We start from the raw sequence: 17,073 nt of genomic DNA on the forward strand, positions 1-17,073 counted from the left end.
AGGTGGAATTCGAAGCACTGCTCCCGGGCTTACCACAATGGTTGATGATCTACCTTCCACAAAAAAGGAGTACTCTTAGTTACCACCAAGAGTACTCCTTTTAGATCCTCAAACGTCTTAAAACAGATGTTGTATGACTGGGGAGAATGGTGGGTAAGATACTGTTAGAAAGTGGAGGTGCCTTTGCCACCTCTTCCAAAGGATATGTGCCCATGGGGGTCCTGAAAGGATTTCTGATGGTGACAGCCCTGCCTCTGGGTTGGAGAAGATGATTTGGAGACTCCTCTCATCTGCTGTTTACTGAAGACAGACCTGGATGTTTGGGTCTGTGGCACACCTACAGCCTTGTATTTATTTGTAAAGTTTTATATAACGCGAACAAGATCCCAAAGGATATCAGAGCGCTTTACAATAGGACGGAAGGAAGGACATAAATACACAATTGTCAACAAGTAGGGGTAAAAAAAGACAACAAAAAAAAACAGGATTAATCGCAGATTCCAGGACAATTGCACCATGGAGGGTAGTACAAAAAAACAGGCATAAACGGGCAATGAAGGGGGTTACAGTCTGCGGTAAAGAGGAGCAGTAACAAATGATGGTACAACGGACGTAGGAAACCGTGTCTTCGAGCAGATGAGCCTAGCCCAATTAGGGTTTGTCATTTGTATGTGTGTCCAAGACCCTCAAGCCAGGCTTACCATCCCAGCAACAGTACTTAGGTCCTTAACTTGTGTATAAAAAAAATCATGATCCCACATTTTTCACAGAAGACTACCTATGCCGCTGCCAAATGCCAGGTTTCTAGAACATATCAGCTGTCAAGGGTTGATCCCATCTCATGCCTCTTTGATCCACCAATGTACTCTCATTGTTGCCTTTTCTCATTCTTGCAGGTTCTTTTTCAACCCTCCTTTCTCACTTTTTCACAGCTTACCCATGTTTTGCTTTAACCTTCTTTCCCCATTTGCTGTCTCTTTCTCTCTCTCTCGCTCACTTGTTCTGGGTTAAAGTATGATGAATAAAACTAAGTCCTCATCCACACACAAGAGTGTTGGTGGGCCCCCACCTGAAACCACCAGCACAAATTAAGAACTCAGCGTCATGGTGGTGCTGACCTCCCAGACGGAAGAGACTAGAAGGTCATTCTCTCCATAACACCCTCTCAATCAGACTTGTTGAGTACAACCTGGGTCATGAGAGTTTTGTCTACGCCGCTCGAAGCAGAGTTCAAAACCTGGCGGCTGTACATGTATTGAATTTTTCAGTCAATGGAACCAGATCCTTGAAGACATCGCTGTTCGAAGAGCTGGCACTGGAACATCCAAACGCAACGGTTGAAAATACAATTAAAGGTGAAGTCTTTGCCTTAGTGCATTGTTGGCTATGTGAGAAGTCACAAGTTATCATGTAACTCAAAATATCTTCCCAAAAAAAAAAAACTTGTAAAAATCCACACCCAACAGAAGATAGAAGGCATGCGTATCTACAACGAAACATGCTACAAACATATGTAATAGAAAACAAGGGCGTTGACAGCTTCAAGTAACATTCTTGCTCAGCATCCCAGATTTCAAGGCAATGAAATGTGGATGCTGGATGCCATTTGTACTGTGTTAAATGCCACTAGCATGTTTCTATGGGGCACTCTGAGGCAGCTAGGCCTTTGGAAGAGTTTCTTAGATGTTACCATCACTTGCTTATTTCCACTAAGCACTAATAACATTCCAGCAGTTATAGGAAGGCCACATTTAACAAAACAAATCATTTTAATCAGCCATTAAATCTAACTAGCGAGTAACTTTAGTCACTGAAAGAAATTTTAGACGCAGGGGGAAGGAGTGTGCTTATTATGTGTAAAAAACTGTTTATTTGAACAATTGTTGTAACCAATCAGCAAATAAGAGCTGCCATCACCCAGGACATTCTGTTTAAGAAGTAGCAAGGAGTGCATTTTTGCATGACAAAATGTTTCTGCTACTAAATGCCCTTGATGAGGTAGAGCTCAGATTTATAAGCCCTGCATATGTATATAATACACCGGACAATAAATAAGGCATCTTCTTCTGCCAGCTGAGGATGGCCAAGCCCAAAAGAAATGCATCATTGGCCTATCACACAAACATGCATACAATGCAATCTTAAAGGAGAAAGGTGAACATCATGCTTTGGAAAGCGCTAGGACAAATGAGGTAAAATCCAATTGGTTGTGTGGCATTCAGAATATGGAAAGTTACATTCTTGTAATCCCAGTTCACCTGCATGTTAATCTTAATTAAAATCAGTCAATTTACCCCCACTGAGCCTTGGGTATTCCATCCCGAGATGACACTAAAGCATAAAACAGAGGTTCATTTTTTGCATCCTGGAACTTTATATATTGTGCCATTCTGACCTAAAGACTGGCATGCTTATATAAAATCTCAACAAAAAAAATAAAATCTTAAAAATAACGAAGAGGATACACATGCAAACAGATTGGTGCTGAAAAACTTCCATCAACACAAACTCCGTGCATGTAAGATGGTGGTCTAAACAGCCAGCAATGTGCAATGCCAAATATCGTAGCACAATAGAATAGGCTTGGGCAATGCGCAGAAGAACAGGGGTGCATCATGGCTCCGTCTAGACCGAAAAGATGGGTTTGGCCAATATATAGACTTTTGTTAGGAGTGGATTTTTACTACACAAACTGACACTTCCAAAGTGACTGGCGCTTGCCTCTAGCTGCACATTAGGGTCGGCTGACAGTCTAATGTAACCACAACAACCAAGTGTCTAGTTTAACTATGACAGCTCCTTTAAGGTTTCGTTTGTATCTGTGTTTACAACTTCAACAGTATTAGCTTTCTCTGAAGACTGTAGGTAATCAGTAAAATAAATGTTTTTGTTTTCTTTACCTTTGAAGCATATGTAACGACATCACAAGCTGTGGTTCATTAGTGGTCTGAGAACGAATAAGCTTGCTTTTCGTTTGGGCCGCGACTATGGTGCCATCGGATAAAGAGAATCGATACAGAGGGCTAAATGCCAGTCCTTGTCTCAGCACTGTGGGAAAGAAAAAAAAACTTCAGTAGAAGAGAATCGGTACTGTGGAACTCAATATGTGAAGCTGCAGGAGAGCTCCTGTCGGTTGACACAATGCAGCACATTGCCTTCCCACTCCAAAGAGAACCCCGATGGTGAATAGACACATTCCTACACACGCAAGAGAGGTACATATGTTATATGCATTGGTCTTTCTGCAACATACTTATGTAAGAAGCGCGTTGGGCTCATTAATCCCAACAATCTTGCTCAGATACTTGTCATGGCAGTGAAAATGAATGCGGCCCTATAACATGTTATTCAGAGAAACTGTACTAATAAACACACATTTATAGATTTATTAGTAGAGTGAAAAAGTCAAATTTAAGTTTATTACCATAGTACAGCAAAAATGACATGAGAAAAACCATTTACTGCCTTATAAATTGCATGTAACAATTCCTTTATATAAGAAAATAACTCTTCAAATAGCCATGTATCTCTTGAGCGTGATTTTACCTTGCTGTACAAATGTAACCCCTTGCATCACAGTTTTGGTTAAATACATTTGTTAACAAAAATACACATGAAAAAAAAATCCATGGCATAAACAATATAAGTGGATGAACGAAATATAATATACTATTTAATACCACTGTTAAGGGAGGGGCTATCGTGACTCACTCAAGGCTTTGCCTCTCATGAGTCCTAGCCCGTATTATAGTGTTGTATATAATAACACTCTGCACAACTGCATATATTCCACACCCATAAATGCACACACACACACACATATATATATATATATATATAGACACACATACCCACAAACTCACACAAACACCAATAAGTGAAAATAAATGTGGTCAATGTCACATTATTGCAAGGAAATGTACCGTACTAATGGAAATTCAGAGATTTGTTACTACAGTGCAAAATTCGGATTGCATGTTAATAACGCAGAACAGCACAAATAACAATGTTTAAAGCCTCACAGATGCCATTCTAGAATCGGTTTATAGAAGTAATTAACTTGGATGCATTCACAAATCCATAGGTATGTGCTTCTAACTCACTGCATGGCTCGAAATCCCTTGAGTGTTTTAAAGTCTTCTGTAACTACTGGATATACACAAACATGACATGAACATACATGTAGAACAGCAGTGTATAATTATTTTTGTTTATTTATAATTGTTGAGGGAGGTAAGAGAAATCATGATACGTGAAGCTTTGCCTATCATGAGTCAAAATCCTTCCTCACACAACTGTGGTAATAAACAACAGTAGGTTATGCTCTGTACATCTGAATATATTCTATGCATGTATTTTGTAGAAGGAACATTAGGGTTTAAATCTAAAATCTGTAACAGAGGGCTAAAATTCAACAGCCACAGTTAGATGTGCATCAGTATGCCCTGGCCCCCAAAACTCCCTGCTTAAGATCGCACACAAAAGGCATTAGTTGACAAATGTCAACAGATATGTCTCTGGTAAAAGACATTGAGAACACGGATTAAATCTCTAATTGCGTTCAGTGGTGCTTTCCCCAAAAGCCCATTGGGAGCCACCTTTTATTATGGCCTGTAGTCTTTGGATGCAGACAATAAATGAGCTCAGCACCACCTAAAGCACAACCTACAGCTATTAAGCTTTGGCCCTAAGTCTACAAAAATACCACTTTCTGAAATGCCAAGTCACAAGGAGTGCCCGTTCAAGTACAACTTTCAACAGTCCACAATGATGTAAATGGGGCCCACAGTTCCCTTTACATACATATGGTTCCTAAGCACTGTGTTAGCCAGACTGGTATGGAAGGCATTCCAGGCAATACATACTTAGGAACTGAATGTAATTAGTTATAAACCGTAAAACAGATTTGAGATTAGAAAAAGGAAGACACCCAAGCATCTCTGTAATGACCATATTTGAAGAACAAGCTGTAACGAATATGCTACTTACCAGTATGCATCTGTTCTTGGCATGTAGGGCTGCTGACATTCATATCTGTACATAGATCGCCGCCTAGTGTTGGGTCCGGATGATTGCACATTGTTGTCCTGGAAGAGTCTTCGAAGTATCACGAGATAGGTGGCTCCTCCCATGGACTACAGTGCGCATGGGCATCCTCTCCATCCTCAGATTGTTTTTCGCCATTGTGGCAGAGATGGAGTGTAATAAAGAGAGTGATGTCCATGCTCCATAGTAATTCTGAGTGCTACAGCAGCTACACGCGCCGGGGAGGAGGGTGGGCGATATGAATGTCAGCAGCCCTACATGCCAAGAACAGATGCATACTGGTAAGTAGCATATTCGGTTCGAGGCATGTGGGCTGCTGAATTCATGTCTGTGCATAGATTACAGAGCAGTCCCTCCTATTGGCGGCGGCTGCCCGCGCCAGCTGTAGCAGCCTGAAAAAGAGTTTTGAGAACAGCCTGTCCTACAGCTGCCTGCTGTCTTGAATGCACATCTACACAGTAGTGTTTTGTAAATGTATGTGTAGTGGACCATGTGGCTGCCTTACATTTCTCTTCTAAAGGAATATTCCCCAGGAAAGCCATGGAAGCACCTAACTTACGTGTGGAGTGTGTTCTTGGAGGAATGGTTAGTGTGCGTTTAGCCTTTGCGTAGCAAATCTGTATACACTTAACTATCCATCTGGCTATTCCTGCCTTGGAAATGGGGGTGCCTTTGTGCTGTGGAGAAAAGGCAACAAACAGTTGTTTTGTTTTCCTGAAATCCTTTGTTCTGTCTATATAGTACATAAGAGCTCTTTTGACGTCTAATGTGTGTATCGATCTCTCTGCGACATTTTCTGGATTAGGAAAGAAAACGGGGAGTTCTATGGTTTGGTTTATGTTGAACTGCAAAATCACCTTAGGCATGAACGTAGGGTTGGTGCGTAGTACAACTCTATTTGCGTGGACCTGTATGAACGGCTCTTGAATGGTTAGTGCCTGGAGTTCACTAAATCTTCTTAGTGAGGTAATGGCTACTAGGAAAGCAACTTTCCAGGTAAGAAATTGAATCTCACAAGAGTGTAGAGGTTCAAAAGGTGTTCCCATCAGTCTGGTGAGGACCACATTTAGGTTCCATACAGGTGAAGGTGGGTGTCTAGGAGGGATCACTCTTTTGAGTCCCTCCAGAAAAGCCTTAATGGCAGGCACTCTGAATAGTGAGAGGTGCTGCCTGTTTTGAAGATAAGCTGCTATTGCGGATAAACGTATACGAATGGAACTGTATGCCAGATTGCATCTGTATAAGTGCAACAAATAACAGATAATGTTTTGAATAGATGCATCCAGTGGGTTAATGTCATTGTTGTTACAATATATGACAAACCTTTTCCATTTAGCCGCATAGCATGCTCTGGTTGTGGGCCGTCTTGCCTCCTTGATGATATTCATACATTCTGGTGGCAAGTTGAGGTAGCCAAATTCTAAGACTTCAGGAGCCAGATCGCCAGGTTGAGCTGTTGCGGATCTGGATGCTGAATGTCGCCATGGCTCTGCGTCAAAAGCCTGGGTGTGAGGTGCAGCCTTTGATGCGGTACCACGGAGAGTTCTAGAAACGTGGTGTACCATGGTTGGCGTGCCCAAATTGGAGCAACCAGGATGAGTGTCATCGAGTGCTGCCTCAGCTTGCGTGCCACCAGCGGTATTAGAGGCGCTGGGGGAAAAGCGTACGCAAATCTGCATGACCAGTTCATCCATATCGCATTGCCTTGTGACTGCGGATGTGGGAACCTGGCGGCAAAGCTTTGGCATTTTGCGTTTTCCCTTGTGGCGAATAGGTCTATCTCTGGATGACCCCACTGCTGGAAGTACGGCTGGAGTACTGATGGATGTATCTCCCACTCGTGCATTTGGTGGCTGTGTCTGCTGAGCAGATCCGCCATCTGGTTGTATTTGCCCAGGAGGTGTTCCGCCATGAGGAAGATTTTCCTCTGAATGGCCCACTTCCACATGCTCTGAGCCAGATGAGACAACCGTGGAGAGTGTGTTCCTCCCTGCTTCTGTATGTAGTACATGGCAGTCATGTTGTCCGTCCGGATCAACACGACCTTGTTGCACAAGTGTACTTTGAAAGCTTTCATCGCCATGAAGATTGCCATCAGTTTCAGAAGGTTGATGTGCATCTTCGTTTGCTGTGCTGTCCATAGTCCCTGCACTGTGTAGTGGAGTACATGAGCTCCCCATCACTGGAGAGACGTGTCCGCCGTCAGTATAGTCTGTGGCACAGGCTATTGGAACGGTCGGCCCTTGCACAGGTTTTGTGGGTTCCACCAATGCAGAGAGTTGAATGCCCGACCGCTCACCCACACTAGGTCTTTTAATTGTCCTTGAGCCTGATTCCACTGACGTGCTAAGCACTCCTGAAGCGGACGCATATGTAGTCTCGCGTGCGGGACTATGAAGATGCAGGAGGCCATCATGCCTATCAACTGCATGAACACTTTTGCTGGAAGCGAGTGTTGAGGTCTGAATTTTTGTATCAGCAATTGCATGCTGTTTATTCTCGCTGAATTTGGCTGAGCTTTGGCTGCCCGAGTGTTTATTGTCGCGCCCAGGTACTGTCGCACGTGGGCGGGCTGAAGATGTGACTTCGGATAATTCAGCGAGAATCCCAGACTGTGAAGAAGATGAATGGTGTGGGACATGTGGCTGGCACACTGCTGGGCCGTCTTTGCTTGAATAAGCCAGTCGTCCAGATAAGGGTAGACATGTATGTGCTGTCTCCTTAGGTGTGCTTTTACTGTCGCCAGGCACTTTGTGAACACCCTGGGTGCCGTCGTTACTCTGAAAGGGAGGACTTTGAACTGATAATGTTGATTTTGAATAGTGAACCTGAGATACTGTCTGTGTGATGGGTGTATGGGTATATGGAAATACGCATCTTTTAGATCCAGTGTTGCGAGGAAGTCTCCCTGACTGAGTAACGGCAGGACCTGCTGTAAGGTGAGCATATGAAAATGCTCTGACAGAATGTAACTGTTTAGAGGCCTGAGGCCCAGTATAGGTCTGAGACCCCCGTACTTTTTGGGTTTTGGGTATTAAAAAGTACAGAGAGTACACCCCTGAGCCTTGGTCTTCTACAGGCACGAGCTCTATGGCCCCTTTTTGCAGCATGCTGACGACCTCCTGCTGCAATAAGTATAAGTGCTCTGCAGACATATGACGGTGTCTTGGTGGGATGTTGGGTGGAGTGGATGTTAATTCCAGACAATACCCGTACTGGACAATGTCTCTCACCCACCTGTCTGTGGTGATGGATTTCCAGACTGGCAGGAACTGTTGTAGTCTCCCCCAGACAGGTGTTATATGGTCGGGGGGCAGTGACAGGGCGTCACTGTTTGTTATTGGCAGAGGATCTGGAACTGTTGTTTCCTCTGCCTCTGCCCTTGATGTTGTTTCCACGATATCCACCCCGGTTGTTCTTATTGTAGGTGGATTGTGTACTCCCTTTATTGTACTGTGTCTGTTGCGTGAATTGGCCTCTTGAAGGGCCCCTAGTATTGGAGCGACGAAAGGAGCCACCCCGAAACTGCTGAGACTGCAGAGCCCCCATAGACTTTGCAGTCTCTGTGTCTTTTTTAATTTTTTCAAGGGTGGTGTCAACCTCAGGTCCAAATAAGCAGTCCGGGTTAACTGGCTGATTGAGGATAGAAGTTTGTATTTCTGGTTTGAATCCCGAGATTCTCAACTAGGCATGTCTCCTCAACATAACGCTAGTGTTAATGGCCCTAGCTGCAGAGTCAGCTGCGTCTAGCGCGCACTTGATGGAAGCATTGGTTATAAGCTTCCCTTCTTGGATTAGTAGTTCTGCACCCTCCTTGTACTGATCTGGTAGGTGTTGCAACAGTGTCTCAAGGGTATCATAATGGCACCTGCCATATCTGGCTAAGAGAGCCTGAGTGTTGGCAATGCGCCAGATGTTAGCCGCCTGCGCAGCCACCCGTTTTCCTGAAGTTTCCAGAACTTTTGACTCTTTGTCAGGAGGAGGAGCATCACCTGTAGTCTGGGAGTTTGCTCTCTTACGTGCAACAACTAATGAGTCCAATGGCAACTGTCCCCTTATGTAAGTAGGGTCCACAGGTGCCGGTTTATATTTCTTTTCAATCCTTGGGTTTAACACCCTGGCCCTAGTGGTGTCCTTAAAAATGTCACCAGCATGCTTAAGGACCCCTTTTAGCATGGGCAGGGTCTTGACTGTCCTTTCTGAAGTGGAAAAGTTGTCGACCAGAAAGTCTTTCTCCACAAGGTCAGCATGTAGCTCGACGTCATGATTACTGGCTGCTCTTTCAATAAGGGCATTAAAGGCAGTAGTGTCCTCAGTAGGAGATGTTTTCACACTGTAGACATGAGTGTCAGGGGCAGTCTGCGGATCCCTTGGGTCAGCCGGGTCTGCCCATGGTTGGTTTTGATCATCGGGATCAGTGTCCACATGATAAGGTTCATCTTCATGTTCGTGTTCGTCATTCCCCGCATCCGCATCTGAGTATGTGGGTGAAAAATTCGGAGGTTCTTGTCCATAGGAATGGAGGGGTTCCACAAGAGCTGGTGACGTTGTAGAAACCCTCTTCTTCTTCAAGGGTATCTTAAAGGACTCCATGGGAGTTTCTGGTATTATTTTCCTTTTATATATGGACAGTCTACCAGTTTCCGAGTTGATGAATTGCCTCGACTCCCGTTCTTCAGGCTCCTCTGTAGCCTCCATGTCCGTCGACACTTTTTTAATGGCGCAATACCTTTTTTAGGTTCGAACATCCTCGGACGCAGCGGCAGTGGCAACCGAATTTGATTGGTGTCGACGCGGTCTGAACGTTCCCGACCAGCTTTGGTGTTGGGGCCTTCTTTGGCCCCAATGCAGTAGCCTTAACCTTGATGCGTTGGAGTGACTCAGACACTTCCTTGGCTATGAATGGACTCGGCTGCGTCGACTCGACAGGGTCCTTGGAGCCAGTCTTCGTCTTGCCCGCAGGCCTCGAACGAGGATCGATCCCGTCTTTCGGGTCGAGTCTTTTGTGTGTGTCGACTCCTTTCGGCGTCGGCCTTGTTGGTTCGACAGCCTTGATCTTGGTCTTCGGTGCCCTAACGTCGGTTCGATGACCTTCTTGAGCTTTTCGGCATCGACGGCCATTTTCTGTTTCTTCGGCTCCGAGGGGTTGGAGGCCTTGGAGCCGACCAGAGCTATTGCACTTTCGGTTTCAGCTTTGGCATAGATGCTTTCGGTTTCGATTTCTTTGGATCGACCGATGGCGGTTTTGAAACCAATGGCTCTTTATTAATGTTCGAAGCCGGGCCTTTATGCGGGGCTGTAGAACGAGACTGTAGATCTTGGGTAAGGCCTAGTGGCGATCCCTCGACCTGAGCCTTATTGAGTGCGTCATCGTCGGCCCCTGTATAGTCGGTTGGGCCTAGCTCCTCGCCTGAGCTATCTTCTACGGCCCCAAGGGCCTCTGCGTCGTCTCCTACCTCTTCGACAACGTTTTCATCTTCTTCTTGCACCTCTTTGTCTTCGGCGTCATACTCGGAGTCATGGTCCGAAGGCGGACCGGAGCGGTATTCTTGATCCTCCAGATCAACGACCTCTTCGTCTTCGGTCCCGAAGATGTTTTCTGGAACAGGCGCTGACCTTTTCGACTCCAATCGAGCCACGCGTCGAATCAGAAGAGTTTTCTTCGACCTGAACCGGGCACAGGCCATACAGCTGGCTTCGTTGTTATCCGGGGACAGGCACTTGTTGCACACCGGGTGGACATCGATGTGCGGGTATTTTGCATTGCAAAGTGGACACCTCTTGAATGGGCTTCTTTCCATTGTAGATCGGGTCGAGTGCGGAAAGAAACCGTCCGATTCCTTGATGTCCTCTCGAAACAAAGTTACCGGTACCGAACAAAACGATACCGACGCTGTCAAAAGTCTTTTGGCTTTGTAGAAAGTTTTCCTAACTTGAGCTAAGATAGTAACATCCGAACCCAATGGCGGAAAAAAACAATCTGAGGATGGAGAGGATGCCCATGCGCACTGTAGTCCAGAAGAGGAGCAACCTATCTCGTGATACTTCGAAGACTCTTCGAGGACAACAATGTGCAAACACTAGACGGGGATCTATGCACAGATATGAATTCAGCAGCCCACATGCCTCGAACAGCCTTTTCTCAGAGAAGTGTTCTTACTCGAAGATCTCATAGGTGAAAAGAGCACAGTTAGATTCTGTCGGACTTCCCTCTGGACCCTACAGCATAGCTGGGTAAACGTAGATAGCTGAAATCCACTGTACAAGTAGGCTAAGAGAAAACGTGTCTCCTTTCTCAAATTTTCTTAAAAAGAACAAAACAGGGGGGTGGAGGTGCCTTCTCTGGGAGCATGTGGTAGAGATATGGATGCAGCCATGGTAGCTGAGAGGGCGGTATTCATTAGGAGGGGATGCCCTAGAAAATGGAGTAAAATCTGGGGGGCATGGAATAAATACAGAGGTGATATTTGTGATCCACCACCGGATCGAGATGATGAGGACTCAGACTCGGATGAAGACTATGGTGAAGCGTGATTGGAAGGGGCCGAGTTATGCAAGCTGTGAAACTATGTACTTGTGACTTTTTAATACGTGATGGTATTTATGATAATAATGTGACGTGCTATGCTGCTTCTTTATGTTCAAGGATGCTTACATGTTCTGTTGCTATGGAACTGAATAATAAAAAGTGAACATAATATTGTGAAAACAGAAGACCAATGAAACCTGTTGCTACAAAAACAATAAGATATTACAGAATTACAAGTTGTGTTTAATAGGATGTCCTAGCCTTACAATGAAAATAACATAGGTACAGAACAAACAGTCCGCCATGAAGTCAGGGAACAAGTATAAAACAGTACAGCTAAAACAAAATACTTTAAATAGTATTAATGTAATATTTCATTCATTATGACAATAACAATAGCATTAATATGGTACACATAGCTGTCTCGAGAAGGTGACAGCTATGCAACCTACCTTTCTAACTCCAGGTGATGCAATACTATGGCTTGAGATTATTGAAGATCGTTTATCATCGGAGTGCGGACCTCATGGTCATACTGCTCAGCAATCATGAAACTCCTACTTAAACCAACAATTTGTGTGCCAATTTAGTCATTAGTAATATCCTTGAGAATAAGTAGGCACTTGTAAGTTTTTTGCTAAAATCAATGGATGTTCTATTTATCCAAATTTTTAGGGACCAATATAAACTAACAAAGCCTTATGTCCTAAGCAGGGTAGTGAGCATGTTTGACAGAGTGAGACCGAAATACTTCTCCTGGTTCTTTCCATTTTCCAAACAAATGAACCCTCTCCTGTCTGAATAATTTGTTTAGCTGGAGTATGAAACCTATGTCTATGTAGCAGAATAAAATCACATTTCGTCTATGTATTGTCCATTATGACTTTTGTTATTTTTTTTTGTGCTGTGTCTGTTGGCTTCCTGTCCACCTCTTGCTATACATAAAGCATATATATTTTTGTGGACATACAATAAGATTTTTTTTTGCTGGGGTCATTAATCCTGTAATGAGAATGAAATATATTGCACTTATTGTATTCATTCATCTGGAAGCATTTTGTATCACGTCATATGCTAATTGTCTCAACTGCCTTGGGTTTACTGGGCAGCCCTAATGATAGAGAAAGATCGAGAGATAGAGAGACACACAGACAGAGAAACACAGACAGAGAAACACAAACGCTTTAAACAACTGTGGAGGCGAGGCCTGGCCTAGCAATATTCACTTTAAAATCCTCCCTTGACCAACTCTGGAGGAGGAGCACCTGTTGACATCCCTGCGCAGAGGTGACCCATGCATGGCATTGGCCGTGTACTGGTATGGTATGGTCACCATATGGGCTGGGAACCCAAAGCAACTTCGCACTACAGTGGACCCAGCGCAAAGACTTCACTAAAGGGGGAAGCGGTGCTACACCGGGGGGGAATATTGGTACTCCTAGGGAAGTTGATGGCAGCGGCTTCAGAGGTATTAACAGGAAGCAGTGGTCGAAGAGGTCAAGTGGGGACTGCTCTGTAGAGCCACGTAGAATGAAAACTGAAATTAAGGCACCACTCTCTTGAGGAGATTCTTGTGTCTGACCCAAGGCATAGTGCAATACATATCTGATTAGATTAATTATGTAGCTAGATTTATGATCCTAACAGGTAGCCTTTCAACATGAGAACTGGCAAACACGAGGGCACCTAAGGCGTGGGTGGACAAGCCAGAGGAAAAGGTCACCCTCCAGAGACTAGTCATGTATAGAGATGGGGGATATGCCAGGAAGGCACGTCATCATCAAGGTCTGACTTGCTGCAGCCCTAGCATGAATGCATGAGGGAGCAAAGTGCAAGGTACCCAACATAGGAGTTCAGGCATGGCTTAGTACAACTTGGCCAGCGCCTGTGGAAGATAAAGCATACTTCTGGTCGACTGGCTTGCCCTAGAGAGTAAGAGAAAAACAAGGCCTCCACATAAGGCCACAGTGATTGCCACACCTGGCTCTTTACTACATGAGCATGACTGGCGAATTAATGAGGATAACGTTGACTGGAGATGGTCTAGAATTATACACATGACCTTAAAGAGGAAAGCACTGTTTTGGAGCTAAGTGTATAAGGACACCATGATTAAGGGAAAACTGACAGCAAAAGCAGTGAAGAGAAAAAGGGTGGAGGGGCAGAGACCTTAAACACTGCAGGGTCATTGCAGTTGAGAACTGCTACTGTTACCAAACCCCCATCTCGGGAGTATCTGAACTAGTTGCTAGAGGAGCTCACAACAGAATCAGACCAAATCCGGCCCAATGTTAACCACAGCTACAAGAATAACAAAACAAAAAAATATGTAGGTGTATTGTGTATCTGAGTAGATGATTTGGAGAAAATGGTAAATGATCATTCTGAAGAACATGTCCCTAGTGCCCAGTTCCTAGAAATGGAGGAAAGATGTGAGGAGCTGCTGTACAAACAATAGGATCTGGTAAATAGGTGAAAGTCTAATAAAAGCATCCGAGGTCTCCAATGGAACATATAGGGCAACAATATTTAAGTTTGCATCAGAAACCTCACACTCTACATACAAGACGAGCCTGAAGATTCCCTATTCAGCATGACCATACCCACAGGAAACAATGCTAGTAACATGGGACACTCAACCGAACATCTTAAAGCAAGTCCATTTCGATGAAGAAAAAGAGGAAATTATGAACCTGTGAAAAACAAACTGTAAGATGTTTGAAGGGTGTCAGCTGGAGCTATTTCAAGATCGATCTGCAGTCACCCTCAGGAACAGAGGAGAACTCAGGAGGGCAACATATAGAGCTTTATTTTTAATCAAGTGGGCCCCCTGCAGTGGGGTCAAGCATTTAGGCTTATTTTCAACTGGGAAGGATTTAAAATACAGGTCTTAATGCCCAACAAAGCAAAATATATCCTACACATCACGTATGCCATGGCTCAGAGGCCCGGCTCAAACCCAAAACCAGAACAAGAAAACTACAAGCCACCTGGCAACGGGTTCAATGCAAACACAAAGAAAAACAACCTACGGCTAGAGAAGAATATAAAGCCAGAAAGGAGGCCCTAAGTGAAGTCAAGGGCATCAGTGACAGCTGAGCGTGGGCTGCTGGAGGCCTCGGGCATAGTAACCACAAGCTCTGGCTTAATGTTGGGATTCAGAGAGGTCTCTCATGACAGGCCACAGGAGGCGAGAAGGGACCATCCGTAACAGACTGATATTACCTAAGAGTCCACAAGACCAAGCCTTTCTGGAAAAAATGTAAGTTAATGCAAATGATTCATTACGCTTTCTTAATGGTAAGAATTATATGTTACTGTGTGTGGGGGGGTATGTTAAAGAGTTACAAAGGTGGGTTCTACACACTATGCATCAGCTCAGACAGAAGAGATAAGACATACAAAGAACAAGGAGAGTGCAGAGCCATCCATTCCACGGCCTGTTAAATTGCCAAACGTAAGTTTTATTATTAAGGAATGTCTATTGCTCTAGTAAACAAACTTAAGGTAATCAATCTACTCAGGAACTCTGAGAGGGATGTTTGCCTACAACAGGAGAAACGCCTTCTCCAGAAGTACTGGTTAACAATGAAAACACAGTGGTTTCCCTTATACAGCACTTTGTGTCAGGGGCACAAAACAATGCAGGAATAACAATACTATTAGTCCAGAGTTTCAGAGGCATGATCCTGGTGGTTTTATTGGCAAACAGAGAGCATATGTAGTGGCCTAGTGGTAACTTTAGGGACCACCATTTACAAAAAAGGAATAAGAACACTTTCTTTAAGTCCAGAATTTCAGATATATTCTTTTCTGCTGTGAAAAATGTGCTTATTGGGAGGGATGTTAATGAACAAGATACTTATCTTCTGAAACACCTTATCTGGTAAAGATAATCTAGCTGCAGATTCCTTACTGTGTAATATCCCCAGGCGTTAGACTGGATCCGGAAGATTTTCAAACAGTACTTAGGTGCGCCAGTAGGTGGTCTCATTTGGTTCTGCGATGGCCGCGCCGGAAGTGACGTATGCAATACCCAAAAAGTAACCACCTTGGTCCGCTGGCATCAGTTACTTTCATGACTTTTCACGCCAGGAGTGAAGAGTGACGATGAGCACTGAGCACTGGTGTGACAAACTAAGGCCTTGGGTGTTCCTTACAGAGTAATCCGTTTGCAAAGCATGGAGGATCGGTAAGGAATCTGCGGCTAGATAGAGTCTCTACCAGATAATGCATTCCTGAAGGTAAGTAACTTGTTCATCCGATAGAGACTTCTAGCCACAGATTCTTTACCCTAGAATAGATTACCAAGCAATACCTCTCAGAGGTGGGACTGCAAATCTAATTAGATCAGAAAATCTTGCAGGACCGAACGGATGTAGTGCCCATCAGAGCTTACCTGACTGTCCAGGCCGTAGTGTTAGGTGAACGTGAGCAGTGAGGCCCACGTTGCTGCCAGACAGATGTCCAGAACTGGAATGCCAAACGCTAAAGCAGAGGTCGCAGATTTGGCTCTGGTAGAGAGAGCTTTCAAGCCCTCAGGGTGTTGCTTCTGGGCCAATGCTTAGCAGTTCTTAATGTAGAGAACAATCCATCGCAATATATTCTTTTTCTGCACTGCATTCCTTTTTTGCACTGCATTCCTTTCTTTGCTCCTATATAGCCCACGAACAGTTGATCGTCCACCTGGAATGCTTCAGTTTCTTTTAAGACAAATATGCTAGAGGACTCATTATATTCAGGATCTTTCAACCATACTTTGATTCAGAGTTGTATCACTGAATTTTACATTCAGGTCATCCCCTAGTTTTGTATATATGAATGGTCTATAGCACTTATGCATTTTAGTTCACTTATTCACTGTACCTGCATCTTTATTTGGAGCACCTTTTGATATAAAGTGTCTATATATGTCTTGAATATATTCTGAGGAAAATCTCATTGTTCTGTACAATAAACAGAACTGATCAATTTGTCTATTCCAAGCAATCAATTGATAGCCTTTCTAAAATTGGCAGGCAAGTAGAGGCTTTTACTTCCTGCAAAGAGACCAATTTTAAGTGTTATATTATTTTAATTCCCAGGGTTATAGGGCTGCCCCTTTCATTCTACATGGAATGGTGTCACAGCCTTCGGAAGGCAGGAGGCACATGTCTGAAACCAGCTTGTTCGGATTGAAGGGTGTGTAAGGAGGGTGTGCAGAGAGTGCCTGCAATTCTCGGACTCTCTTAGACGATGTTATGGCCAACTTAACAGGCAGTTTTCAAAGTCAAGAGCCTGAGAGGGCAATTGTGTAGAGGCTCGAATGGTGGACACATGAGAAAGGTGAGGTCCAGGTTGAGTTACTAATGAGGCATGATGAATGGCGTAGGGAGAAACATATGTTGCAGGCCTGTAGGAAAGTGGGTTTCTGTTGCAGTAACCCCCCACTTTTTTCCTGATGACTGATGCACTTTTCCTTGGTGTGCCCTGGGTCCCTGCCAATCAGGCACCCAGGC

At 44.2% G+C, this 17,073-nt stretch overlaps 1 protein-coding gene across 3 annotated transcripts in view; it reads right to left on the reverse strand.

Moving 5' to 3' along the window:
* The window catches only part of NCOA2 (nuclear receptor coactivator 2), a 768,019-nt gene that overhangs the window by 345,980 nt on the left and 404,966 nt on the right, over window positions 1–17,073 (reverse strand). For all 3 annotated transcript variants that reach the window (XM_086965858.1, XM_086965859.1, XM_086965857.1), the window contains exon 9: window positions 2,901–3,048. In XM_086965858.1, coding sequence (XP_086821984.1) covers window positions 2,901–3,048 — 148 coding nt within the window. The remainder of the gene's footprint in view (window positions 1–2,900; window positions 3,049–17,073) is intronic.

The sequence above is a fragment of the Lissotriton vulgaris genome, chromosome 4_1 (assembly GCF_964263255.1).
Source record: "Lissotriton vulgaris chromosome 4_1, aLisVul1.2, whole genome shotgun sequence".
Lineage (NCBI taxonomy): Eukaryota > Metazoa > Chordata > Amphibia > Caudata > Salamandridae > Lissotriton > Lissotriton vulgaris.